Consider the following 27698-nt stretch of genomic DNA (forward strand, 5'->3'; position numbering starts at 1 on the left):
CCTCCATGCTCATCAACAAGTAGCATGGCTAACCCCAACTGCAACAAATCTGTTCCTTGACTGAGAGGCAGTAATAATAGAGCAACCTCATTAAACCCCATCTTTAGCCACTTCACCACTGATGCCACATGCTGATTTCCCAAACTGTTCTGATATTCCAAAAGTCAGGAGCCCATTCATGAATAGTTCATCTTTACCTGTATTCTCTACCACTTTTACTTTTGACTTTCTTCATCCAGCTCCTTTCAATCTTTCCCTAACCTTCATCCACTTCCAACAAAGTCCTTTCCTTCCATGTCCAGTCCAACTCTCACTGCTGCCGCCACCGCCATCCATCCAACTACCCAGTGACTTTCAAACTAGCACACAGGCTCAGGCTTGATTACAGAAAAGTGTTCTACGTGGAGCTATCTTTGTATTTAGTTCAAAATTACAGAAGATACAGGACTCAGCACCCAGATTGGTCTTGGGAAGAACACAAAAAGAGAGTATTATATCAATGCTTAAAACACTGCACTGACTGTCAGTTTATTTCTGGACAAAGTATTGGTTAAAGTCCTGTACAGTACAGGTTCAGGCTATTTGAGAGAACACCAATATCTCTATGTATCCCCAACTCATTGAGATCTGAGGAACTTCAAGGAATAGTTGCCACGAGCTCTTTTGGTGGCAACTCAGAATCAAGCTTCTTGTTTTCTTGTTGCCATCTCACCTCTGGAATGCACGCCCTGCAGAGATGATGTGTTGATGTGTGTGCACACGTTAACATCTTTATTAGCTTTTTAAAAGATCCTTTAAAGACATATTAGTGCAGCTTTGAACTACTGGTTTTAATTGTTCATCTTAATTATTAATTCTACTCACTTCCTTGTTTATTGTAATTGCTATTGCAATTATTTTTAATGTCTCAATTTTAAAAAGGTTTTGTAAACCACTGAGCAATTTTGTCAGTTGATGGACTATCAAGTTAAATAAATAAAATGCAATAAATATGTGTTTTTGGGGGTTTATCTGGAAATAATGTACTGTTCCCCTTACAGAGGAAACTACTATATATTCTACTATCTAGCTTGTCTTGCAGTTAGCCATTTGTCTACTTTCCTTGTGCAGAAAACATTTCCTTATGGACAGAATATTCTGCATTACTCATATACAGAATGGCAAACTTATTTAACAACTTTTTTTATAGTTAACCTTAAATCCATGTTCATTTAAATCCTAAACATCTGCATCAATATTTCCCAAAATGCTGGAAATGCAATGAACAGATTGGATCTTTCTTCCATATGTGAGGCAATGTTGCAAAGCTCAACCATATTAGAAATTAATTCATCGTTGAATGGAACAAATCTCGAAAGTCATAACCCCATTTCAATCTCAGATATTTTTATTAAATTTCACCAAACCACATATTCCTTCAAAATATACTGAACTGGCATTATATGTGATAACAGCTGCAAGGATTTTATATGGTCTTTATTGGAAAACATCTCTGATCCCCTCTATGGAAGAATGGTTAATTAAACTGTGGGAATATACTATACTTCAATGTCTGGTATAACTTCATATCTAAAAAGTATTTTTTTTACCTTTTAAAAATATTTTAATTTTATTTTATTTAGAAATTATTTCTGGACTACAATTCTTTACATGGAATTGTCCTGCACCCCAAATTCAGATTTCTAGAGTTTATACTTTAATAGGACATATGGTCTACACATTATTTACATTATTCTCTTAACGTATTACTATTTAGAGCTTTTCTTTTCTCTTATTTAAATTGTGTAACCAGATATTTTTAAAGTTTAATACAGACTTTTCTTGCCCAGATATTGGGTATGAGGTGTCTTATAGTACTCTAAGTTGTTAATGGTATAATAGAATATATTAGCCATGCGATATCGTCAATCTGCTGGTTAATTGCAACTGGTTGGCTATCCACTTGTATTCTATTGCTTCTATTGTTTTTCTTATCATATTTGCTGCATTCCTATAAATGTATATTTGTATCCACTTTATTCTTTTTTCTAGAAATAATAATAATAATAGTAATAATAATAATAATGATGATGAAAACAAAGAGAGTACCAATAATTATAGATGCCTTAGGTGCAATCCCAAAACATCTGGAGCACCACTTGAAGACCATCGGCATTGACAAAATCACCATCAGTCAGTTGCAAAAGGCAGCTTTACTTGGAACAACTTATATCCTGTGATGATACCTTTAACACCATCAAACAACATCTGCCTATCTCATGTCCTTGGGAAGGACTCGATAGGTGGATAAAAATGCCAAATCCAGTCTAAACATCTGGTTGACTGTGCGACCAACCATAAAAAAATAAAAACATGTATTTTGCACTGCCTGTATATTTTTCATGAGCATAACTGCATATTTGATCCTTCATACTTACTGGATTATCAGTATATATATATGTATGCATGCAAGGCTACTATTATGAGTGATTAACTTTTCTTTTAAAAATAAAAACCAAGAGCAAAGTGATAATATAATGGTGTGTACATATCAAAATTACCGAATGAATAATGCTTTTAAATGAAAAGACCAATATGACCAGCCAGCTTATCAGTTCATAATAGATTCTTAAAAAGTATTACCTAGCACAGTGGAAGAGCCTTATTCAGTATTGGAAAAATAAATAACTTAAAGAAACTATTTACCATTTATGGCTGTAGGAAGCTGAGCCATCACAGTCTTGAACATAATGTGTTAGTTCTTAGCCATCTGCAACAAAACATCACGAATAAAGTATTATTAATAACAGAGGAAGAGCCAAAGGCAGCTCATCTTTCTGCAAAGGGCAAGAAAAGCCTATCTCCATCAGAGCGTCTGACCTATATTGAGCGTACCCAAACAAGGGTTAGGAGAACACTTGCAAAATATAAGATGCAGCTGGGAAACAATACTTTTTAAATTAAAAGTGATGCCAACTGTGGAGCAAGATCAAATTGACTAATAAAAATGAACAGAACAATCAGGACCAAGATAAAGACTCCCTCAAGCTGACCTGACATATGTCCATGCCACTTTCTGGTTGACAATACTGAAGTAACTTGCCATTACTTTTTTCCAGCATTTTTTAAAAAGTTTCCAGTCTAGCATTTATAGATCTGGTATTACCTGGTGGCCTCTCATCCAAGTATTAACTTTGCTTAATTTTTTGAGATAAGTCAAGGTTGTTAGATTCTGCCACCTGCTGTGGCTTGGGCGAAGAAAAGAGAATCAATACATCTCCATACTAAAAACTGTAAAGTCTCAGTTAAAGGATCTCAAAGGCATGAAAAGGCTATGAAAAGGATATGGAAAAAAGAAATTAAATACAGAAAAGGAAGAGAAACAATAGTAACCAAATAACTTTAGTTATCTTGGATTGTAATTCCCAGAAAGATTTTGCATCAGATTTAAGATATGTGTAAAGTTGCTATGTGGATAGGGGAGGCCACAAATTGTAGTAGTAAAGAGTGTGTTTTCCCCTGCATTGCTCCAACTCGTCAGTAATTCCATCTTGTGCTAGGGTTCTACTAATGCTGGAACAGCCTTCCCAATAGATTTTTATTTATTTTATTTATTTAGCAAATTTATATGGCTGCCCAATTCACAGAAAGTGACTCACATAGATGGAACAACATAGAGTGGTACCTCGGTTCACGAATGCTTCTGTTCACGAACAATTCAGTTCATGAACAGCTCCATTCGCAAAATTTTGCCTCCATTCGCGAACGCCGGATCGGGTTACAAACAGGATCTGCAGCCATTTTCCCTCCCATGACACGTGGTCGCGGCTTCCTGTACGGAGGGGGACTCTCCCTCCAAGCAATATCCGCCTCCCCACCCGCCTTCCTGTCCTCCATGCCAGAAGTCGCGTCGAGCAAGGTTAGCTTTCTCTCTCTTCATGCTGTACTTTGTGTCATATTTTTGCGGTTTAAAAAAAAACACACATATGGTTCAGAACGGATTAACCGTAATTACATTGAATCTTATGGGGAAATTTGATTCGGGACGCGATCAAAAATTGGTTGGCGACCAAATTTGGAGGGGTCAGAACAGATTAACCGTATTTACATTGAACCTTGTGGGAAAATTTGATTCGGGTCGCGACCAATTCGGTTTGCAACCAGAGTCACGGAACGAATTAAGTTCATGAACCGAGGTACCACTGTAGTTCTATCAGCAAAGTTAAAGAGTTTGGCAGCGTGCTTATGAAGCTACTGGTATATCTCAAGAGGGTATTATGAGAGGGTACCCCTCCTTTTTTTTTCAAAAAATTATTCTTTATATGTGCAAAATATTGGAGTTAAGTGTGAGACTTCAAGTTAAATGTAAGTTTTTCTTTTACATTCAGGAGAACAACAATCAAAAGGTGAAAGGCATTTACTTTAATACATCTCTCGCAATCCTAAAGTTGTTAAAATATTTGTCTGCTAGTGGAAAGAACAAAACTATTGAATCTGCCTATGCTGCTGATAGCCAGATATGATAAACTTGCTTGTGGAGAGATACCTAGTAGATCAGGCATGTGCTAATTTGGTCAAAAGCTGATTTCTCAGAAAATAAGTCAATCAAGCTAAGATCATTTACATTCTGAATAATGATTTTTCTTTTTCTACTTTTTACACACTGACATCATTGGGCTGAGCCCATCAAAACAAAGAGGCACCCTGGAACAATTTCCAAAGACCAGTAATTTATCATTCAGTGGTCTACTTTGTCTGGACATGCCCATCTTCTTAACCAAGCAAAAATTATTATCCCAAAGTCTAAAATCTCTCTTCCCCCCCACCTCAAATATTTCCAGAAAATCCCAGAGAAAACATAAGCCTAGAGAAATCAGAATTGTTTGTGGAAACTTTGGTGGTTTGAGGAAGCCAACATTTCCACAGACCAAAGAGAAATGTTCCTGCTTTTTCCAGACAGTGGTTTTATCCTCTTGTGTCTCAAATGGTGGCATGAACTTCCCTGTAAGTTTCTTTTTATGCCATGCCCTCACGATGTTGCCTTTGTGTCATCACCAGCTGCACTTAGCTATTTAGTTGATCCAGTTTTAAAGTACTATTTTAAACTACTTTCTCCGAGCACAAGCTTTGCTCTGGACATGCTCTAGCAGTACAGAGTGCCTGGACAAGTTAGATGTGTGTTTGTCCAATTAAGCAGAGAAAAAACCCTGGAGCATGATCTGGTAGGGTTAGGGTTAGAGGAGCCTAAAGCTGGCTGTCAGAATTCACTTCTGTTCCGCTTGGATAAGCCAACGAAGTTAGAATTTTCTACAGTGGCTGCCCCAAAGAACAAATATCACCCTAAAATACATATGGAACAAAACATGAGAATATCTGAGTCTAAAACCCAGATTTCAAGAATTATGCAAAGCTAAGCAAGTTCGCCTTTCTCATTAAAAAAATTAAAATAAATTTTAATTTTGAATGTGAGAATATTTTATTTTATAAAGCTGCCAGGTAAGTGGTGTTTTTATTTCTTGTTCAGCCTAACCCTAATGAAATGATTAGTTTTATTGATTGATTGACTGAATAACTGAAGCATTTATATGGCCGCCTAACTCAGACCGAATGGGGAAGGGCTATGACACTGCAAAGTTTGAGACCTCCTGGATTAGAGGACTCGCAATTCACTTCTAACTTTACAACTCTGTGGATCTATGTCTGTGGATCTATGTCTGAAAAGTAAGAAAAGCACTTATACTATAAAATTACCCATCTAGCATATCAAACGTTAAGATATAATTGTTTTTATACACACACACTTCATTCCCCCAGGGACTGTAGGATTTATCTGACAGCATAACAGAACAACAGAGGCTTATCAACATGGAGTTAAATATTCATATACTGAGATACATCTGAAAAAGTGCAATAAGAATGAATGGTTAGGGTTAGGGTTAATGGTAGAGGGGGGAAAAATGTTGAGACAAATAGAAGGGAAAGATAGAACTGAAAACAATCCACATGATTGTTTAATCCCTGTTGGAAAAAAAGGAATGGAAGATTCCACTGAAGCAAAATATTTTAAAGCTTCCATTGCAATGAGAATTCTTTCACAAGTGGTGAAAATTGGTAACGTTTAAACTGTTTGACTTTGTATTAAATGAAAGTACTTGGATATATTAGTTATTGCCATAGGAACCGCCTTACTTCCTTGTACATTTATCATTTTAGTTTGTATTGGCACTGTTTGGCTGTAGTTCTCCTCCTTTCTCCATGGCTGGTTTCAGTCTGTGCTGGGGGAGGGAGAAGTTGGGCCCTAGGTCTCTGCAATGTGGGATCCCACAGAGCTTGGATCTCTTCTCTCTTTAACATTTACATGAAACCACTGGGTGAGGTAATTTGATGGTATGGGGTGCAGTATCATCAGTACGCTGATGATACCAGTTACACATCTCCACCCCTGACCAGGCAAGTGATGCTACTGCTATGCTGGCCAAGTGCCTGGAGGCTGTGAGGGTCTGGATGGTGAGGAACTGACTTCGACTCAACCCTGGCAAGACAGAGTGGTATGGATTTTTGGCCCCTTGGGGTCTGGTGATATGCCATCTCTGACTCTGGATGGGGAGGCACTCTTCCAGACAGAGCTGGCGCGCAATTTGGGGGTCTTTCTAGACTCACAGTTACTGGTCTATGAGCAGTTGTAGCCATGGCTAGGAGGACCTTCACACAGATTCATTTTGTGCACCAATTGCACCCTTTCCTGGACTGTACCAAAGTACAGTGGTACCTCGGGTTACGAACTTAATTTGTTCCGTGACTCTGGTCGCAGCCCGAATTGGTCGCAACCCGAAGCAAATTTCCCCATAAGGTTCAATGTAATTACCGTTAATCCATTCTGGTGTGGAGGACAGGGAGGCGGCTATTGCTTGGAGGGAGAGTCCCCCTCCCTACGACCACATGTCAGGGGCGGAAAAATGGCTGTGGACCGTGTCGCAGGAGGGAAAATGGCCGCGTATCCTGTTCGTACCCCGAGGCGGAGTTTGCAAACCGAAGCAAAATTTTGCGGCCGGAGCTGGTCGTAACCCGAAAAGTTTGTTAACAGAAGCGTTCGTAACCTGAGGTTCCACTGTACCAAAGTCACTCCTGCATTGGTCACTTCCCATTTGGAATACTGCAACGTGCTCTACATAGGGCTGCCCTTGAAGACCACCTGGAAGTTATAACTGGTCAGGAATGCAGTGGCACATGGCAGCATTGGGCACCCCTAGGTTGGCCCACATTACGTCCCTATTGTACAAGCTGCACTGGCTCCCAATTTCCTCCCACGTGCAATCAAGGTGCTGATTATCACCTTTAAAGCCCTACATGGCATGGGATCAGTTATCTGCAGGACTGCCTCTCCCTGTAATAGGTTGTGAAAATAACCTTGAGGAACAGGAGGAAAAGCTGCAACCAAGACAACTGTCAGACTTGCAAGATTGATGTCAGCCCTTCAAGATAAACCAGACTTGGAAACCAAAGCTATGATTATTAAAACTACTTTTATTAGAGGGCTACAGTAACAGAATCTTGGAAATCTGAAAGTGCCTCCCCCCCTCACACCTTTATTTACAAGAAAATTAGGGAAGGTCAAGTCTGAGAAGTTTTCTCAAATTACATTTCTGCTTTGGACTCATTCCTCTTATCTGACTGTTTCTTGGTTGCAGCTCTTCCTCCTATTCCTCAATGTTATTCTCACAGCCCATTACACTCCCTGAGGGTATCTGCCTGTCCCACCCAAGCGGATAGGGCAGGCACATTCCAAGTCCCTTCCTTTAAATGTTGCCACCTTGTTGGTCCTCAAAGTGTGGCTTTTCTATTGCAGCTCCTGCCCTATGGAACACCCTCCCCCTTGAGATCCAACAGGTCCCCATCGTTTTAACCTTCTGGAGAGTATTCAAGATCTGGCTGTTTCCCCAGGGGCTGGGACAGGATGAAATCAGAGAAGGATGAGAATGTGGTGGGTTGCGGCATTGGATTTTTCTGGGTTTTTTTGTTTTTATAGTTGTATATATTGTTTTTATTGCTGGGTTGTAAGCCACCCAGCGTTTGGTTTTAAGATGAGTAGCTATACAAATATTTTAAATAAATGAATAAAATAAAATAAAATAAAATGGTCAAAAATATAAAAATATAAAAATCAACAAGTAACTCACATCCTTCACATTACAGGTAATCCTCACTCAACAACTGTTCGTTTAACAATGGTTCAAAGTTACAACGGCCTCTGAAAAAGTTCTTTACAATCTGAATTCGCACTTATGACTGTTGCAAACCATTGCACCACCCCCACAGTCATGTGATTGCAATTTGTGAACTTTTTCATGCCAGTCGTTAAGCAAATCACTATGTTCATTAAGTGAATCATGTGGTGGTTAATCAAATTCTGGCAAAAAACATCCATTGGAGAAGCTGGATTCTTGTGATTCACTTAACAACCACATGTTTTGTTTAATGACCACAGTGATTCGCTTAATCACTATAAAAATGGTTGTAAAATTGGGTCTGGTCATGTGGTGACTCGTTTAATGACTGCCCCACTTAACAACCAATTTTCCAGTCCCTATTGTGGTTTTCAACTGAGGACTACATGTAAAACGGACTCCCATACCATCTTGGCTGGTTATTATTTTGATTGTCCTTGTTTTATGCAGAAATGTACAAAAATAATATTATAATTTTTTCAGCACGTTTATTGGAATACCAGCATTTCCTGGGTAAAGTTCTTCCTGAAAGTAGTGGCCACTATTGGATTGAAAAAACCTGCAGAAGTCAGAAGTGTGAGAAGAATACCCTGAGTGTGTGTGAGTGGGTGAGCAAAAAGACTTGTGTCTCAAATATTTATCACTTACTCTGTTAGACTCATTCAAAGTCTTCTAGATTTAGACATAAATAGATTAGCTCACTTACAAAGAAGTTCAAAGAGTGCTTCATTTAAATAATGTTTCTTTAAAGAAAGAAGGAAGTGATGCTTGAACAATGCCGATTTACTCATTAGGTGTCAATCTTAGCTGGGTGGAGTCAGAAGTTTCCTGCTCTGTTTTTGTTTGTGAGACAATACACTACATGTCTGATTTCCTGTGACCAGCCCAATCTTTCCTCCCTAGCTTATCTAAAACATATATCCTACATACATGCAAGGGAGTCTCCTTCCTATAATTCAGCTTTTGTAATTAATAAAAAGGGAGGAATCACTTAGAAGTGACACAAGAATCACTTAGGTATTTGGTACTCAGTCTAAATTACCTTCTATGTTCAGTCTAAATTACCTTCTATGGAAGTTACCCAACTCCCACAAAAATATCGTTTTGATGAAATCATTCTTTGTCCTTAAGGAGGCCAGCAATGAGTTAAGACTTTGCCATGCTGAGGAATCTGAGTTTTTCTGTGAGCTGATCTGGAAAAGTATTCTTAAGGATTAATGATCCTGAAAAAGCATAGAATTCTACTTTACTTTGAAAGCTACTGACCACTTCTGAGCTTCTCTCTGTTTGTGGCTTTGTCAGTCTAAAGACAGCTATGCTTATTTCATGGACATTCACACTTACCTGAAGTTTAAAATGATTAAAGACATCATGACAAAGGAGTTGAGTTGCAAAAAGAGCCTACTATTTTCCATACACATAATCTATAAGCTTTGAATTCCTGTATATCCAGGAAAGAAATCTTCCCAGTCCCACAAGTAGCTCTGAAAGGTACAATGAGTGCACTGCAACTAGTTCAACCTGTTCTACCTGGCAGGGTTGGCAGTGCAGATGCCCATTGCCACCCTTCCTGCTTGATCTGTTCCCTAAAGCTCTCAATATACTTTCAACACATATATCTTCAAAGACCCCCCCCCAAAAAAGTGCCAATCTCTACCATCTGTGTGTCAGTGCCCCTTTGCTTTCTCCCTCACGTGCATACACCTCTGCATCTTCTAAGCATCTGGCCAGAGGTGCTATGGCCTTTCCCTACTACCTAGTTGGAGTGCTCTCACCAATTCTCAAATAATCAGAAAACTACACCAGCATGAACATTGCTATCCTCATTGTTGATCTCTACTTTGCCATTATTGTCTCTATCCTTAGTCACTGCCAGTCACCTGGCTTCCCTCCAACATAATAGGTGGCAAAGCTTTAACAGATTTTACACATCTTGAGGCTGTCCTTAGAATAAAGGGACAATGCTACCTTTCATCAGACATCCACATGTAGAGGAAAGAGTCTTATCCTGACTATATTGAAAAAATGAATTAAGGACCCAACTCACAATAAACTATGGGTCACATCCACCCACACTTCTAGAAATATCTGCTCCATAAGTAGGGACTTAATTATGTTTGGCTTGACACTTCATTTAGTCAATGAAAACGCTTTCTTATCTTGCATACCTGATATGGGGTAATTCAAAACTACTTTTGGGGTGAGTAATATACACACTTAAAGGCATAATTAAGCTTGACTGAGCTCCACTTCAATTCTTTGCACAAATAGAAAATTGGGAACAAGTAACAAACTGGAACATCCTATCTGTGTCACAATCCTGATTGCACCACAGCATCTGCAAATAGGAAGACTCTATATGGCTTTATGGCTGCCTCGTTGCACAACGTGCGTGGAATGCTTTAATACGTAGAGAGCTGGATTCCCATGCTATTCTTCAGCCACTACTGTGCGTGGATATCTTGGAAATAACATAGGCACATTTGCTGGTATAGCTCTACTTTCTAATGTATCTTTAACAATGAGTTTACTAGTAGCTTGGCAGTGATAGACTGTGAGTTCACAGATGAATCTTCCAAGGACATTCTAGATACTTATTTTTTGAAAGATACTAATATTCTACAGACCAGAACACTAATCTCAAGAAGTTAACTTTAGTGGTAAAAACGTAGTTACTACTTCAAACATATTTTCTTTAATTCTTCAGAAAGACCTCACGCAAAACTATTTTATACAAAGAACATAATTTTAATTATTCTATATAAAAATACATAAACAGCACACAGTGAGGTTCACAATACTGCTAATAATTTAATAATGAGATTAAGCCTTGTAAGTATGCCTTTGGAACACAGAAGAACTGGTTTCTGAGCAAACATTTACATGATTAGAATGTAAAGAGTTTGTTTCAGTGTCATGTATGTTTCCTAAGACATGTCCTTTAAATAGTTTTCCCTTTCAGAAACACTTTTTAATCCAACTGCACTTCTTAGTGTCAGGGAACAATAAGACACTGAAAAAATATAACGTTAAAATAAAAATAATGAGCTTGAAAGGTATTTTCACTTCACCATTATGTTTAAAATGTTTGTTTCAAGTCATTCTCATTATTTTTAAGTAAGCTTTCATTTTGAATATTGATAGGATAGGGGGAAAATGTATGCTCTGTATTATTTTAAACAAGATAGGGAAAAATGGATTTCACTCATCTTATTCTTTTTCACCACACTCTCAATTTTTGCCAAAAGAATAGTCATGTTTAATATCAGTTACTCCAGAGGAAAAACTTCCTTACTTTTAATAACAGAATATAGGCCAGATTGGCAGTAACTAGAAATATTTATGCTATCTTGAATATAAAACACCTTATTTGCAATGAAAAAAGTTATTGTGCTTGTTGTCTAGCTATCTATCTACAGTACACACAAACATATATTTATAGACAGGCATATTAACTCTTTTTCCTCAGTAATCCGTATGAATATATGTGGGCGTTCTTCAGTTAGCCGTATGAATACATTCACCTATTTAATATCATAATCCAAGTTATGATACTACTAAGAAAAGCACGGTTCCTATAGAAACACAGAGAAGTTTTTAGGACATACTGTATAGTTATTTTTCCTCTCCATCCCTCAACACATGCATTTGTATGTGTATATAATTTATACATGTGTAATTTCATAAAGAAATCAGTCACTTTTACAGATTTTAAGAGTAAATGCAAATAAATACAAATTCCTGGAGGCTGCAAAAAACACATTAAGGGTGACAGATATCCAGAATCTTCAAAACATGCAAACATAAGAAACCTTGCTATTTAACAATGAATTGTTAAAAAATAAGCTAGGTACAGTTCTAGTTCTGTTTTTGTTTTAAAGATCTGGCCACTTTAGCTATCTGTATCCCCAAGACATTTCGGTTGGCAAGTCAACACATATAGCTGTGCTGTATTATTTTGCCTTTCGCCTCCTGCAAACTACCCAACTAGAGGACAAACACAAAAGCGAAGTCATTAGCAAAAGCTGTGCACGTGCAAGTGGAAGCACTTTGGACCAAAAGCAGCCGGAGCAGCGGGGATGCATTTGGCTCCAAGCTTGACAGATGCAACGGAAGGAGAACCGACGGGCTGCGCTTAATGGCGACTCCCAATGGCCTGGCGCTCTCACCCTCCCGAGTCCCTGGGCACAAGTCCCGCCCCGGGCCCTTCGCCGCTGGCTCTCAAAGCACCGCCGCGGTTTGCAAGACTCTCCGCCCTTGCTCGCGGCTCCGAAAGCAGCCCGACCAAGCCGTTCCCCAAATCCGCTCTCGCCCACCGGCCGCCCCCTCCTCTCCGGTGCGTTTCTCCTGACCCCGCAACCAGCCTCCCCGCCGCAGCGCTTCGGCGCCCAACCCACCTTCGCCCCGATCCTTCCACCGCGCTTTCCATAAACACAACGGGGAGAGCGCCCGCCCCCTGGTTTCAAGGGAGCAGCCCGCCCACCCCCCACGTCAAGGGATTCAAGGCACCATCCAATGACTCCCGACCTCCCTGCGGGTCGCCCTGGCGCAGCCATCACGCCTCTGGCAGGCTTTGGCGAGAGGCCTGGAGCAGGGGCACCTGCGCCTACCTGTTGCTCCGCTTGTCAGCACCCTTCTCCTCCGAGAGAGCTGGTGGACTGCCTCCTTCCTCTCTTTGCACTTCCTCCTCCTCCTCCTCCTCCTGGGGCTGCCGCTGTTGCTGCTATCACGGTTGCGTCAAAACCGGAACATGGCGTCGGGGACAGCTGCCGTATATATAAAGGGGAACAAGCGGGAGCGGGGCTTCCCGGCACGCTCGGGTCCGGGCAGCCCCGCGCTATTTCGCGGACCCCGCGGATCGCCGGTGGAATGCCTCCTGCCGGACGCCGGGATTCTTGAATCAATTGCCGAAAGGACAATTTGCCTTGCAGCCAGTCGGCTCTTTTTGTTACCGGTTTTGCTTGCCACAAGTGGGCAAACATGGCCGATGGCGCATGTTCTCTGACTGCACCAAGTGTTAGGCCACTACGGCCAACCTAGAGGAGCAGTGTGTGAGTTACCGCTGTTCTCCCCCTTCCTGTGGGTGGCACGAGCGGAGGTTTAGCCCCTCTTCTGGCCAATCGCCGTTTCATAGCGAAACTCTCACCTCGCCCCGTTCAGCTGGAAGCACAGGAGTAGGGAGTGTAACAGTTTTAAATCATCCTACCGCACTGGCCAGAAAGAGATGAAGGATCTCTGCGAAGAGGCGATGGTGGTTTTTTGCCCGCTTCCCTACGGTTCCCCAACACCGAGTTTTCCTTGGTGCCCATGGATTTTTCCCCCCGTAAGCTTAATTGCCACGGAAGAACCATAGCTAGAAAGAAAGAGTCTCCCTGTTTGCACTATACTCTCCCTGAATGTCATTCCCAACATGACATTTAAGTTTAGCAGGGAAAATGCTTCCAGTATAGGTTTTCTTTCCCTCTAATTGAAATTCCTTTGGATTTCCACGATTAAATTTCAGGAATGGGGAGAAGAGAGGGGAAGATATGGCTAGCTCTTCACTGAGTCTAAAAAGCAAGAAGTTTAAAAGATAGAATTGCTGCAATGATCAAGACGTTGTAGGGGGAGAACCATGTTAGTCTATGGCTTACTTTGTGCCTTTTAATAAAATTTGTTAGAAAAGGTGTTACCAGATTCCTCCTGATTTTTTGCAATGGTCCAGGTTGCAGAAGATGGGGGTGGCGCATACACTGCTGAGCATGCAAAACGTTGGGCCATCTTTAACACAGCTGCATCCTTGATTTTTCTGATTTACCATGATCAAATAAATACACTGTTAGTATTTGACCAATTATGTGCCACACAACCCCTAGCACTGCCATTAGTCATCAAGCCTCTCACTCATACAAGCATATGTCAAACAGTAGCAAAAGAAAGAGTGAAAGAAAAAAAAAAGGTGAAATGAAGAGCATTTTTCAGGAATAATCTCATAACTACTTCCTTCACAGTACTGGAATGACCCCATCTAGACCTAATGACTGCACCCACCTTCAGCTATTAGCTAGGACAAGCAAAACCTAAGCAAGAATGCAGTACTGTATCTGCATCTGATAAGAGTGATTTCAAATACAACAGATTCAGCATTACAGACAAACTAAAAAGGAATGTTTAACAGGAAACTGAAAAAGGAGAAAGGGGGGGTGGCTCCAAAGGTACCAAGTCTGATAAGATTATCATCATACAACATACAAATTGTTTGCAGAACTCACTAACTAGTTAACCCATGTCAACCTACTGCATTGTGTTAATGCAGCCTATATAGTTAATGTTTCAGATTCTGCACACCCAGAAAACTGGTTAGCTGAATAAACTATCCTTAACAGCATGCCATGTCAACATGAGCATTCACTATGTAATGACTGAGATATAATCACATAACGGTTAGGGTTCTTTGAATCAAGCTTAACTCCCAGTGATTTCAAAGCCCTATTCAAGGCAATATGGAAGAACTGTGGCTTCTGAGATTTTTTTTTTTTTTAAACTTCTCAATGTAGCCAATAGCCCTGGGATTCTGTCTCTCATCCCAGTACTACCATACTGCTTTTCAAAATATTTCTTTACCGAAAAGAACTGAAATCAAAAGCCAATTTCACTTCATTATAGGCAATTAACATTTACTGAAATTAATATGGCAGCATTATTTGATTTGATACCATCCTTCAAATTATTAGGATTTGTTATTTATGACGTGAATCAAAGCTTAGTTTATTTCTGAATAGAAATTTGACAGTGTACACTATATTATACATCTTGGTCTGTAAGTATTTGTTTATATCCTATTAATTTAATATCATTACAATGTCTTTTTTATACAATAGACACACATTAATAAAATTAGATTTCTCAGTGTGGTTTCTGACAATACTGTGCTCCAGTTGAAATTTTATTACAATGCATGTGATGTTTCATATCCTAAAAGTATATTACACTGTTGAATAACGTAAGTTGGGAGATATGAAAACATTTTTGTTTTAAATAGCTAATTACTGGTACAGAGATGCCAGGTATTACAATAGTTAACTATTCTTCTTGGGATCTTTAGTAGAGAACCCTTCCGTTATCAATGGGTAGGGCAATACATGTAACATTATTACTTTTACTTCCTCTAAACCAACTGTCAATCTTGCCAATGTAAGGGATTAAACATATGCACAGTAGAAAATGAATTGGATACAGTAATATAATCAATGCTTTTATTGCATACTTAATCTTATACTACTTTGGTTTCCTATTTATCTTTTGTACTTACCCCATCAAATACAAAACAACTTCTGGAATGGACATGAGCAACCCTTGGCCACCAGCCTTATTTTTGTAGCCCTTTGGCAACAAATTATGGGATGATTTTTCAAACATGCTGATTTATACATGAAAAAAACTCTTTAGCTGCCTCTCATTGCAAAAGGGTTGAACATTTGGAACCAACCTCTTCTAAAGATGTCACCAGCATGTTTCTTGTGGCCCTCACATTCCCCCCAACTATCAAAAGATTGCCTGCTCTTGTTTAGAATAATATAAATGTTTTGTGTATGTAGAGTTTGCTAACACTGGAAAAACTAAGTCTGAGTATCTTTCACGTGCATGCTTATTCAGGAGTCCACTGTTAAAGATATAACCTAAAATTCAGAATGGTGGTCTTTCCAGGTAACAGACTCCTATCTTTTATTCAGCTCTTCATTCACTTCTTTCTGGATTTCTTTTTCAATCTTCGATGTATCATATTCTAGCATCATATCAAATTCTCTCCAAGGCATTTCCCATTTTTTAATTCTTTCTTTGTCTTTTTCTGTAAGATATTCATCAAAGTTGATGCCCTGGATATTGTATTTTGGATGTTCCCAGCGTTTTGACCAGGGTTTAGGCTTCATTTTGACCTTCATCTAGTATAAATCAAAGTAAAATGTGTTAGTTCGTGAATGTTATATTTCAGCAAAATACTTTCAAAAATCATGTTTTGTACTCATAGAAGTCCCTCATTCACACATAGTGACCATTAGCAATGCTGAGGGCTCAGATGTTTCCCAATTATTCCTAGAATGGGTGACTTTGTGCCAATCGCTATCTGCTGCCTTAAACTGTCAGGGATTAGAAGAAAAAACAACAATAATAGGTGGGCAGCAATTCATATAGGAACCTTATTGGTCAAATAAAATACTGTGCTGGAACCTAAAGTCATTTGGAAATCCTTGGTACACTGTGCAAAGTTTGTAGAAAGCTTTTAATGCTAGCAACAAGAAATTCTTTTCTTTTGTTAAGAATAAACTCAAAAGCAATTATTTATATAGGGGAGAATGCTGACAATAACAAAAAGGCAGGTAGTTATCCTATAACCTGACTGGAGACCTCTACTGGGAGAACAGTCTCCAAGCAAGCAGTATACTGTGCAAAAGCTTCACAATACAAAATTATTTTCAAGCACAAAGAATTGCTAGCTGCATGCAGTAGTTATCCCTTGGTCATTACCTTGTTGACAGGAACTTCATTGTAAAGTACATAAGACAGTGGCTTCATGTTTACATCAACAGTGCTGAACTCTGGCAGGGCATCTCGTAAATACATCAAGTTATCATCTAGTCTCTTCTCCAACTTCAAAACCTTGATCTCATGGATTAAGGGATTGTATAATTCATAGCAGATTTCAACACCTTAAAATGAACATTATTTTTGTAATAATTGATATAGCAAATGCTTACCACATTTAGATAACAGATTAGGGTTTCCTTAGAATGGACCCATAATGCTGCAGCTTTTAAAAAATATGAATGCTGAGACTTCCTTGTGTAACATGGTCAGTTCTTTGTAAATTTTAACCTAGTTGAAGCTGATACTGCTCCGTTTTGTGAACTTCCTTCTGACTACATCCTTAAAAGGCATAGTCAACTGTGTGTACTCACCTTGTCCATTTATTACATTTCGAAGTATGAAGGTTGCACCAAGTCCCTTTCCTGATCGCTGAATGCAAAGTCCTACAAAAGTGTTACACTTTCCATTGTAATAGGGATCTGTTGCAGAAACAGCAAGTATACTTCCTGGCAGAAAAAAAATAATTATTTAACATTCAGAGAAACTCAGTAAGGTCAGGCTCACGGATTAACATAAAGTAAATATAAAACACTCATTAAAATAAAGGTAAACAATTTTGTAATATAGTTTTGTTGCATGTTGCATATTTTCAACATTCTGAATCAGCATTTTTATATTTTAGGGCAGACCAAAAATATTATTAATAAATAATCAGTAGATGAAAAGGCAATGTTCACACTGTTTCAACAGTTCAACAGTCCTACAATTCTAAAAAGTTGCAATTAAGCAGTTTTATAACTTTTTTTTTTATTAAAGATCACCAACAGTTTTACAAATCATGTGGACAGCATGTGCAAGTAGTGCACATGTGACTAGGGTTTTACATGTGAACTAATGAGAAAGTATGAGTCTTTCAGAATAAATGAGAAGCCAGGCTCACCAGCCAAGCAGCCTACCAAACGTGTGCATATCAGCTCTCATGCCTAATCTAAAGTGCTTAAGATGTCTCAGGTGGAGGGGCCCAAGTCACTTCCAGCTTTTGGGATTTGCCATTGTGGTTATAAGAGATGTGCATCACAACTAAGCCTTCAGGTATAAACATTTCTCCTTACCTATTTTTTTTTTAAAAAAACATATATTTATATCCCACAATAGATGATCATGGCTATTAATATTGCTGAGCAGGTATTTCCACTAGTATGTTAATTATCAATAACAAAATGTATTCCAAGACTACCACAGAAATCAGGTAACAAATTCTAAAAATAACATGCTTTTAGTAACCCTGCAATTAAGTTCAAATTATATTTTTCATATTTAAAAATTAACCAAGCCTTCTAATTGATATTTGTTTATTCAATTTATATGGCTCCCACTCACCAGGTGCATCTCTATCGCTTGTGTGTTCATTTGTGAAATAAACTTTTAAAATTTAATTACATATTTTGTTAACTTCCCTTAATAATATTATTTAACTCTGTAACATTTTGTCTTAACTGACTACTATATTCAGTAACTTACTTAAGTATGGGCAACAGTTACATTAATTTGTAGGCAAAATGGTGAATTATTCTGTTTATACTGAATAAATATTCAGTATAACAGATTTAAAAAAAGATGATTTGGACCTCACAAACATCTCTGTTATTCATTAATAAAGCTCAACTTTTTTCAGGCTTCCAAATGAACTTGGAAAAAAGATGCCACAGCTTTAAGGAATACATGTATTGACCCAAACCTTAAGGCAGGCAGCTTATGTAGAATTTCAAAAATGTCAGGCAACTTGAACAAATAATAGAGCAATGCTACATTCATATTTATTTATTTGTTGGATTTCTCCCCCGCCCATCTCCCCCACAATAGGGGACTCTGGGCGACTTACAAAAAACATTAAAAACTATAAATATATCTGAAACACAAATACATCCAGCATTAAAACAATACTAAAAAAGCATCCAGTATTCATATGATGTTCAAAGCAGTTCTGAATCACTTTCAAAACATATAGAGTCTACTAAATGGAACACTATATATAAAACATTTTTTCTTTTACATTACAATTTTTTTGTGGTGTAAGCAATGCTACTTTACAGTGGTACCTCAGGTTACGAACGCCTCTGCTTACGAACTTTTCGGGTTACGACCAGCTCTGGCCGCAAAAATTTACCTCGGTTTGTGAACTCTGCCTCGGGGTACGAACCAGATCCGCGGCCATTTTCCGCCGTGACACCTGGTCTGTGGCCATTTTCCGCCTGTGCCACGTGGTTCGCGGCTATTTTCCACCCGTGCCACGTGGTCCGCGGCCATTTTCCTGCCCTGCTGCGCAGTCCGCGGACGCTGGAATGGATTAATGGTAATTACATTGAACCTTATGGGAAAATTTGCTTCGGGTTGCGAACAAATCGGGTTGCGACCAGAGTCATGGAACAGATTAAATTCGTAACCCGAGGTACCACTGTATAAAGTTTACATTCCAAATATACTACTGACCGACATAAAATTCTGGAATATTGATTATTTTTCTTCTCTGTATCATATGTTTTCTTTCAAGGAAGAATTTAAAAGGATTTGCTCTCTGCCGTGGAGGGATGAATTCAGGACTCAAGAACCTATAAGACACATAAATAACTTCAACATAAAAGAAAATCTGACTTGTCAGATCAATTTGATCATTTAAAGATCAAATGTAACTGGGTAAGTATTATTGTTTTACCGTTTCTCTGTTGCTTGTTGTTTCAATTCATCAATAATGATTGGCTTTGGAGGTGGTTTAAATTGCTCTGATTTTCCATCTTTACTGCTGAGCTGTCCAACTGATAACGAAAGGCACCCTTTGGGAGATTAAACTTTATATTAATTATCTGCTACATTTTAACAACACGTCTACGTATCTTTGCTAGTCTTATGTACTGTACAACCAAACATCTTGTATTCCAATTCTGTATAAAATAACTAAAAAGATAATAAAGAAATATATCAAGTGCATATTGGGTTCTAATTGTGATCCACATTAGATGTTAATAACTATGCATGTAAAGAATGCAGTTGGATTTTTGAAAATGCAATTCGTACAATAGAAAAACAAAGTCTTCTGATATTTAATATGTAATAGCTTTATCACGGCATAAGTTTTTGCGGACTAAGATTCATTTCATCGAAGTCATAGCGTGCTACCCGCAGTTGACAAATGCAAGATTTTTTAAAAAACGCAGATAGAGAGGCTTGATGCACACACAAGGTGCAAAAAGCACAAACTATTACATACCGTACAAATGTAAGATCAGAGTTCAGCGCTAAGGAAAGAGCTGGGGGAGCCTCAGAGTCTCACAATCTCCCATTATGGATACTTGCACTCCAGGATATATAAAAACAGAATCAACTGAAATTACAATCCCACTATTTCCATAGCTTGCCACGCGGAGAGCAAAAAAAAAAAATGCACAAGGAGAAAAGTCAACACTTTCGCACTCAACAGAGGGCTTTCTTTTTAGGAATATTTCTCCTCGGAAGGTAAAACACATTCAGAAATTACAAGGAAACGCTCTGCCGAGCACTTACTGCAGCGCCCACAACGCAGCACCCAAAGCTTCCTCGAAAGAGCCGCCATGACCGTTTAGGACAATTCCGTCCAAAGTGAAGAGAGCGCATGCGCTTGGGACGCAACGAACGCTACGGCAGCTTCAGCGAGACAAAATTAATGGGACTACAATTCTCGCAATGAAAATGAGAACCGAGCGGGATAGAAGTCCGCCGTTAGCTTGGAAAACCTGCTTCCCTATTTAACAGGGATTTCTGGATTTCAATAGAACTTTTCATCCTCTGGATGTAAGTGAGAATTGCCGACGTTAGGGACATTTTTCTGCATCAAACTGCCTCTCTCCCCTTACGTCCCCGATAAGTGTGCATTCACCTCCTAAATACATTAAACAGAGAATGAAGTGACTGCACCTAGTGGGCATGGCAGGTAAATACACGTGCAAAGGGTTGTGTTGCAAACTCCACGATATATTACCTACTGGTCACATCAGAGCATAAGTTTTTGTTTCATTTTGAAAGACAAAGTCCTTGAAAATGGGGGTTGGAATCACCAATCAATATCCCCATCATAAAGAGTTTAAAACATAATTCAGAATTAAAGCTGCAGCAATCGTTTAACACAGCGTTTCTCAACCTTGGCAGCTTTCAGAGGTGCGGACTTCAAGCGGGCTGGGGAATTCTGGGAGTTGAAGTCCACACCTCTGAAAGCTGCCAAGGTTGAGAAACACAGGTTTAACATATTTATTATAATGTATTTAACATTTCTTATATTTATCTATTTTCTTTGCAAACAAGGCATTAAACATTTCCACTCCCCTCCATTTTATTTATATCTTGAATTTCTCTCATTTTGTGTCATTGTAAGTCTAATAAATAATAATCTTTAAGATATTTAAATTGTCGTCCAGTTTTCTTGATACTGTGAAGCCTTGTCTTCATTACTATTATATACACACAGCAATCACTGGCAAGGAAATCGCTTGAAAAATCTGTTTCCACCATCTGGCAAATCTGAGCCTTATTGCCAAATTCCCATTCTTTTTGGCCTGTGTTGCCCAAGTTTACCTTGTCCCATACCTTGTTTAATATATGAAATCAAATAAAAAACTTCACTACAGCTAAAGGCCAGCAGATGTATAATATATACATTAAACTGGTGAGAAAGGTAATCTAAGTTCTGTTGTCTAATGTTAACGAGTTATCAGTGCCTTGAAATACATCTAACATACTAAATTAATTTAGTGTAAATTAATAAGCATTAACTTTGTACTCGGTTCCAGAAATGGTGTTGGGAGATTTCAGTGGCACATACTTAGTACATCTCTGCAGCTCTTTAAAGCAGCATAATCTTTGCTTGGAATAACACGGCAAGCATTTGCAAGATCTTGGGAAAAGTTGCTGCTTCTTTAAAGAATTACTGATTGGGCCTATATTCATGCTCCTAAATACTCTGAAGCATGACTATAGGCATAATTAGGAAATACTCCTTTTCCTAATTATTCCCAAAATGCTGTACAGATGAACTGGAAACACTATGACTACCCTTGAAAAGCTTCTGCAAGAGTTAGTTGGTGCAAAATGTAGCATCCAACATGATCAGATGATGCCTGTTCTGAAATTTCTATATCAGGTGACAATTCTCTTTCACATTTTAGCATTTTTAATTGTTTAGTGATGATAGTTTTATTACATTATTGCTCCAGTTACATTTTATTTATAGTTTTATCTTGATTCTATTGTTAATGGTGCTTTTAATTAATTCTGTGTTTACTTTTTAATTGTTAGACTGGCAAAGCTATCAGATCTGGGCTGTAAAAAGAGGAATGTCCACTAGATGGCAGCAAAGAAATATGAATATTCTAAATCTTGGTGGCCAACCTGTGATCTCAGTGCGTATCCAAGGCAAACCATTCAACATCACAGTCATCCAAGTCTATGCCCCAACCACTGATGCCGAAGAAGCTGAAGTTGACCAGTTCTATGAAGACCTACAACACCTTCTAGAACTACCACCAAAAACAGATGTCCTTTTCATCATAGGGGATTGGAATGCTAAAGTAAGAAGTCAAGGAATAATCGGAATAACAGGCAAGTTTGGCCTTGGAGTACAAAATGAAGCAGGGCAAAGGCTAATAGAGGTCTGTCAAGAGAACAAGCTAGTCATAGCAAACACTCTTTTCCAACAACATAAGAGACGACTCTACACATGGACATCGCCAGATTGTCACTACCGAAACCAGATTGATTATATACTTTGCAGCCAAAGATGGAGAAGCTCTATACAGACAGCAAAAACAAGACCAGGAGCTGACTGTGGCTCAGATCATGAGCTTCTTACTGCAAAATTTAGGCTTAAATTGAAGAACGTAGGGAAAACCACTAGACCACTCAGGTATGACTTAGATCTTATTCCTTGTGAGTACACAGTGAAGGTGATGAATAGATTTAGGGGATTAGATTTGGTAGACAGAGTGCCTGAAGAACTATGGACGGAGGTCCGTAACATTGTACAGGAGGCAGCAACTAAAACCATCCCAAAGAAAGAAATGCAAGAAAGCAAAATGGCTGTCTGATGAGGCTTTACAAACAGCTGTGGAAAGAAGGAATGCGAAAAGCAAGGGTGAAAGGGAAAGATATAAGCAACTGAATGCAGATTTCCAGGGAATAGCAAGGAGAGATAAAAAGGCCTTCTTAAATGAACAATGCAAAGAAATCGAGGAAAACAATAGAATGGGGAAGACTAGAGATCTCTTCAAGAAAATTGGAGATATCAAAGGAACGTTTAGTGTAAAGATGGGCATGATAAAGGACAAAAAAGGCAGGGACCAAACAAGCAGAAGAGATTAAGAAGAGGTGGCAAGAATGCCCAGAAGAACTCTACAAGAAAGATCTTAATGTCCCTGATGTCCATGCCTTGAGCCAGACATCCTAGAGAGCGAAGTCAAGTGGGCCTTAGGAAACATTACTAACAACAAAGCTACCAGAGATGACAGTATTCCAGCTGAGATATTTAAAATACTAAAAGATGATGCTATTAAAGTGCTGCACTCAATATGTCAACAAATTTAGAAAACTCAACACTGGCCACGGGATTGGAAAAGGTCAGTTTACATTCCAATTCCAAAGAAGGGCAATGCCAAAGAATGCTCAAACTATCGCACAATTGCGCTCATTTCACATGCTAGCAAGGTTATGCTCAAAATCCTACAAGCTAGGCTTCAGCAGTATGTGAACCAAGAACTACCAGATGTACAAGCTGGGTTTTGAAGAGGCAGAGGAACTAGAGATCAAATCGCCAGCATTCGCTGGATCATGGAGAAAGCATGAGAGTTCCAGAAAAACATCTACTTCTGCTTCATTGACTATGCAAAAGCCTTTGATTGTGTGGATCACAACAAACTGTGGCAAATTCTTAAAGAGATGGGGATACCAGACCACCTTACCTGTCTCCTGAGAAATCTGTATGCGGGCCAAGAAGCAACAGTTAGAACCGGTCATGGAACAACCGATTGGTTCAAAATAGGGAAAAGAGTACGACAAGGCTGTATACTGTCACCCTGCTTATTTAACTTATATGCAGAGAACATCATGAGAAATGCCAGGCTGGGAGAATCACAAGCTGGAATTAAGATTGCAGGGAGACACATCAATAACCTCAGATATGCAGATGATACCACCCTAATGGCAGAAAGTGAAGAAGAACTAAAGAGCCTCTTGATGAGGGTGAAAGAGGAGAGTACAAAAGCTGGCTTGAAACTCAACATAAAAAAACTAAGATCATGGCATCTGGACCCATCAATTCCTGGCAAATAGAAGGAATGGAAGCAGTAACAGACTTTATTTATTTGGGCTCCAAGGTCACTGCAGATGGAGAATGCAGCCATGAAATTAAAAGATGCTTGCTCCTTGGGAGGAAAGCTATGGCAAAGCTAGATAGCATATTAAAAAGCAGAGACATCACCTTGCCGACAAAGATCCGCATAATCAAAGCTATGGTTTTTCCAGTAGTAATGTATGGCTGTGAGAGCTGGACCATAAAGAAGGCTGAGTGCCGAAGAATTGATGCCTTTGAACTGTGGTGCTGGAGAAGACTCTTAAGAGTCCCCTGGACTGCTAGGAGGTCAAACCAGTCAATCTTAAAGGAAATCAACCCTGACTGCTCATTGGAAGGATCGATAATGAAGCTCAAGCTCAGATACTTTGGCCACCTAATACGAAGAGAGGACTCTTTGGAAAAGACCCTGATGCTGGGAAAGATTGAAGGCAAAAGAAGAAGGGGACGGCAGAGGGTGAGATGGTTAGATAGCATCACCAAAGCAATGAGCATGAAACTGAGCAAACTCAGGGAGGCAGTGAAGGACAGGAAGGCCTGGCGCGATATGGTTCATGGGGTCACAAAGAGTCGGACACAACAACTGAACAACAACAACAACCTGTGATCATCTGGATTTTTGTTCAATGGAAAGGTAGCATATAAATTTATTTAAAAATAGGTTAATCTGAGACAGAGTGAATGGCCTGTAGTTCCTGTACAAACTTACTGGGGACCATTTATTAATAAAATAATATGCAAACTTTTGAACAACTGGTAACTGCGGCATATAGGGATTAGTGTTGCATATATTTTGGATTTCTGAGCATTTTATTTATTCCTAGCTAAGTATGGATAAACATTTAAGCAAAATCCAACATTGCTATAATACTTGGTTGTAGCTGCTAGAAGTAACTGCAAAATAAAATAAATAGTAAATGCTACTCATTTCATCGATGAGTACCCTACCCTTTCTCCGAGTTTATGTTTATTCCATATTCACAACAACATTGTGATTTTGATATAGGCATATTTATGACTCAAGGGGTTTCTAAAATCAACACTCAAACCATTAAAGCACCCTGAGAATTACTGTTCTGTAATATAGCACCATTCAATTCTCAGTTACAAATCTTAACTGCCCTTTACAGTACAGGCAACTAACACTTCAAGAGCAGACTAAACAGGTTCAAAGATCACATGTTGATGGTCTTTTCCACTATGGGAAGAGGCACTGTATCTACGTATAAAGTAAAATATGCAAATTGTCTGCTGAATTGATTATTTGCTTTGCATTTTGGTGATGTTGTTCTGTATGTAATCTGACTTTTCCTATTACTGCATTTTGTATGGGAGAATTTTAACTTGCAATCTAGTCTAGCAGTATTAAGCATGGATTACATTGCAGTGCTAAGCTAAGCTATTTTTTTAAAATGATGTTTAAAAAAAAGATATAAAATTAGTTGTCCATTAGCTATTTGCTGCCATTTATTTGGGGATGAATACTGATGCCCAGTTATAGCTATGTTAATATTGGAATTTCTCCATTACTGGACGCTTCTACTTTGATCCAGGGAATGTTTAAAAATAGTTTATCAGGATGAACCTGGTATAACAGCATTGAGATCGCTTCCAGACTGATGGTTTCTTGTGTTACCAATCATTCTTCTTCTACTGTAAGCTGAAAGTAGAAATACCAGTGACTGCCTTATATATGAAAAGGTGGGGAAAATTATATTAAAAAGTTATATATAAAAAAAGGTGGGTAAATATTAATTATCCTACCTTTTTTATAAATAACTCAGGGTGGTGAACATACCTAATACTCCTTCCTCATCCTATTTTCCCCACAACAACACTCCTGTGAGGTGAGTTGGGCTGAGAGAGAGGGACTAGCCCAAAATCACCCAGTCGGCTTTCACGCTTAAGGTAGGACTAGAACTCGCAGCCTCCTGGTTTCTAGCCTGGTAACTACACCAAACTGGCTATGCAGCCTTCAAACCTAGCTAAGTTTTATTGGTGACCATTGTGGGGGAGGGCTAATTTGTTATTACTGTTGTCTTTTATAATTTTGATTTATTCTATTGCGTTTATAATTTTAAGTTGTTGTAACCTGTCTGAGTCTTTTGAGTTGGGTGGGTTATAAAAACTAAAATGGTTTTATAACCCACCCAAAAACCATTTGTTTTAATGGATTATGTGAGCCTCCCAGAGTCCCCCATTAGGGGGAGATGGGCGGAGAATGAATGAATGAATGAATGAATGAATGAATGAATGAATGAATGAATGAATGGGTATGAGGCAGCCAAGCAAGCAATATTTTCCCTTTCCCTTCTTTCAACTCCTGGTCACCACCTGTCTTCACCCAATGTTTTGAAAGTGTTTCTCAGAGCTATTTTATCACCCTGAATTGTCTCTCTGTGTGTGCTTAGGTTTGCTTTTTTAATAATTCCTGCAGCACAGGAATGGCAACATTGTTTTCAGGTTTTATAATGTGATTTTAAATGCTGATGTCAGAGTTTTAGGAAACTTGTCTGCCTGGTTTTCCTAACCGCTTTCAATTTTCTGCTCAGTTTTATGAACAGGCTGGAAAACTGCAGCTTTGTTCTGCCCCCTGTCTTTCTGTATGTCCTGCAGGGGGAGCTCGAGAGATTCCTCAGAACTCCTTGCACTCCGGTTTCTTTCTCCCTCTTGGGAGGAGTCTGGAGGGAATCCCTGCTAGAAAGTGCAGTCTTGATGTGGGCACGCTGTGAAAAGAAAAAGATGTTTTTTTAGGAAGCTTGGGCAATTCCACTGGATTTTCATTTTTAAACTGTAATTAACATTTTAGAGTCCTCTTTCCCTGGCACTGTCTAGTGCAGTGTTTCTCAGCCTTGGCTGCTTTAAGCTGTGTGGACTTCAACTCCCAGAATTCCCCAGCCAGCATGGGGAATTCTGGGAGCTGAAGTCCACACAGCTTAAAGCGGCCAAGGTTGAGAAACACTAGCCTAGTGGTTAGTTAACTGCCCTCAAATCATCTTTCTTCAAGGCCCTAAGAGGAGGCAAGCAGTACTCTGTGTGTCACATTGACACACAGCAGTACTCTGTGTGTACAGTAGCTTTTCAACATGCATTGTTTAATCTGCTGGACATTCTCTGCACATCTTCTGTGGACAAAAACACAGCATATGTGTCCAGTTCAAGAATAAGCATCACTGTCTTTTAACATTAATTCCTTGTCTCTCCAACAGTACTGAGAACCCTGGTGCTGAAGCTCACAAGACCCTCCACCACCTTTTCCTTGTTTTTTGAGAAGAAGCAATGTACTTGGAATATGTTATTCTAAAGATTTATTGGTGAGGCTGCTAAAAGCTTTCCTCATTACAAATATGCAGGTACTGTTTTGAAAAAAAAATTGGAAACTTTCTTTATAACTCTGTTTGTGTGTATGTGTGTGTGCACGTGCATGCGTAAAGGGTGACTGAGAGGAAGTAGGAGATGAGAAAATGTGATGGGGCAGATTAGGACTGAGGATAATTTCCTATAACAAAGTAGGAGAGAGAGCTAGGTGGGTTACACAGTGAGAACTTTATAGGAAGGCT

General features: G+C 39.0%; 2 protein-coding genes across 4 annotated transcripts in view; both read right to left on the reverse strand.

Moving 5' to 3' along the window:
• ITSN2 (intersectin 2) overlaps nucleotides 1-13442 on the reverse strand; it is an 87438-nt gene extending 73996 nt beyond the window's left edge. The window contains exons 1-2 of one of the 3 annotated variants that reach the window (XM_088133504.1): nucleotides 12815-13442; nucleotides 2686-2749 (exon numbers count right to left, since the gene is read on the reverse strand). In XM_088133504.1, coding sequence (XP_087989630.1) covers nucleotides 2686-2728 — 43 coding nt within the window. In that variant the 5' untranslated portion in view covers nucleotides 2729-2749; nucleotides 12815-13442. Of the gene's footprint in view, nucleotides 1-2685; nucleotides 2750-12814 lie in introns of those variants that run through there. The other 2 variants (XM_088133508.1, XM_088133511.1) reach the window with 2 other exon arrangements.
• Nucleotides 13443-14862: 1420 nt separating this feature from the next.
• On the reverse strand, nucleotides 14863-20420 carry MRPL19 (mitochondrial ribosomal protein L19). Its single transcript, XM_007444054.4, has 6 exons — nucleotides 20328-20420; nucleotides 19483-19600; nucleotides 19260-19378; nucleotides 17141-17275; nucleotides 16710-16891; nucleotides 14863-16126 (listed from the first exon to the last, which is right to left on the reverse strand). Exons 1-6 carry the CDS (start codon nucleotides 20374-20376, stop codon nucleotides 15902-15904), a joined length of 828 nt encoding a protein of 275 aa, XP_007444116.1. The 5' UTR covers nucleotides 20377-20420; the 3' UTR covers nucleotides 14863-15901.
• Nucleotides 20421-27698: the final 7278 nt, after the last annotated feature.

Source organism: Python bivittatus, unplaced genomic scaffold (genome assembly GCF_059951505.1).
Source record: "Python bivittatus isolate LINGU-HERP-01145 unplaced genomic scaffold, Pbiv_v1 ctg000020_np1212, whole genome shotgun sequence".
In the NCBI taxonomy this organism is placed as follows: domain Eukaryota; kingdom Metazoa; phylum Chordata; class Lepidosauria; order Squamata; family Pythonidae; genus Python; species Python bivittatus.

Bases quoted from the DNA above. Each gene is read 5' to 3' on its own strand.
- MRPL19 (XM_007444054.4), bottom strand. From the start codon at position 20,376: ATGGCGGCTCTTTCGAGGAAGCTTTGGGTGCTGCGTTGTGGGCGCTGC. The intron at 19,601-20,327 runs GTAAGTGCTCGG...AATCTCCCAAAG, and splicing joins GCTGCGTTGTGGGCGCTGCA to GGTGCCTTTCGTTATCAGTT. The intron at 17,276-19,259 runs GTCAGTAGTATA...TTTTTCTGCCAG, and splicing joins TATTCCAGAATTTTATGTCG to GAAGTATACTTGCTGTTTCT.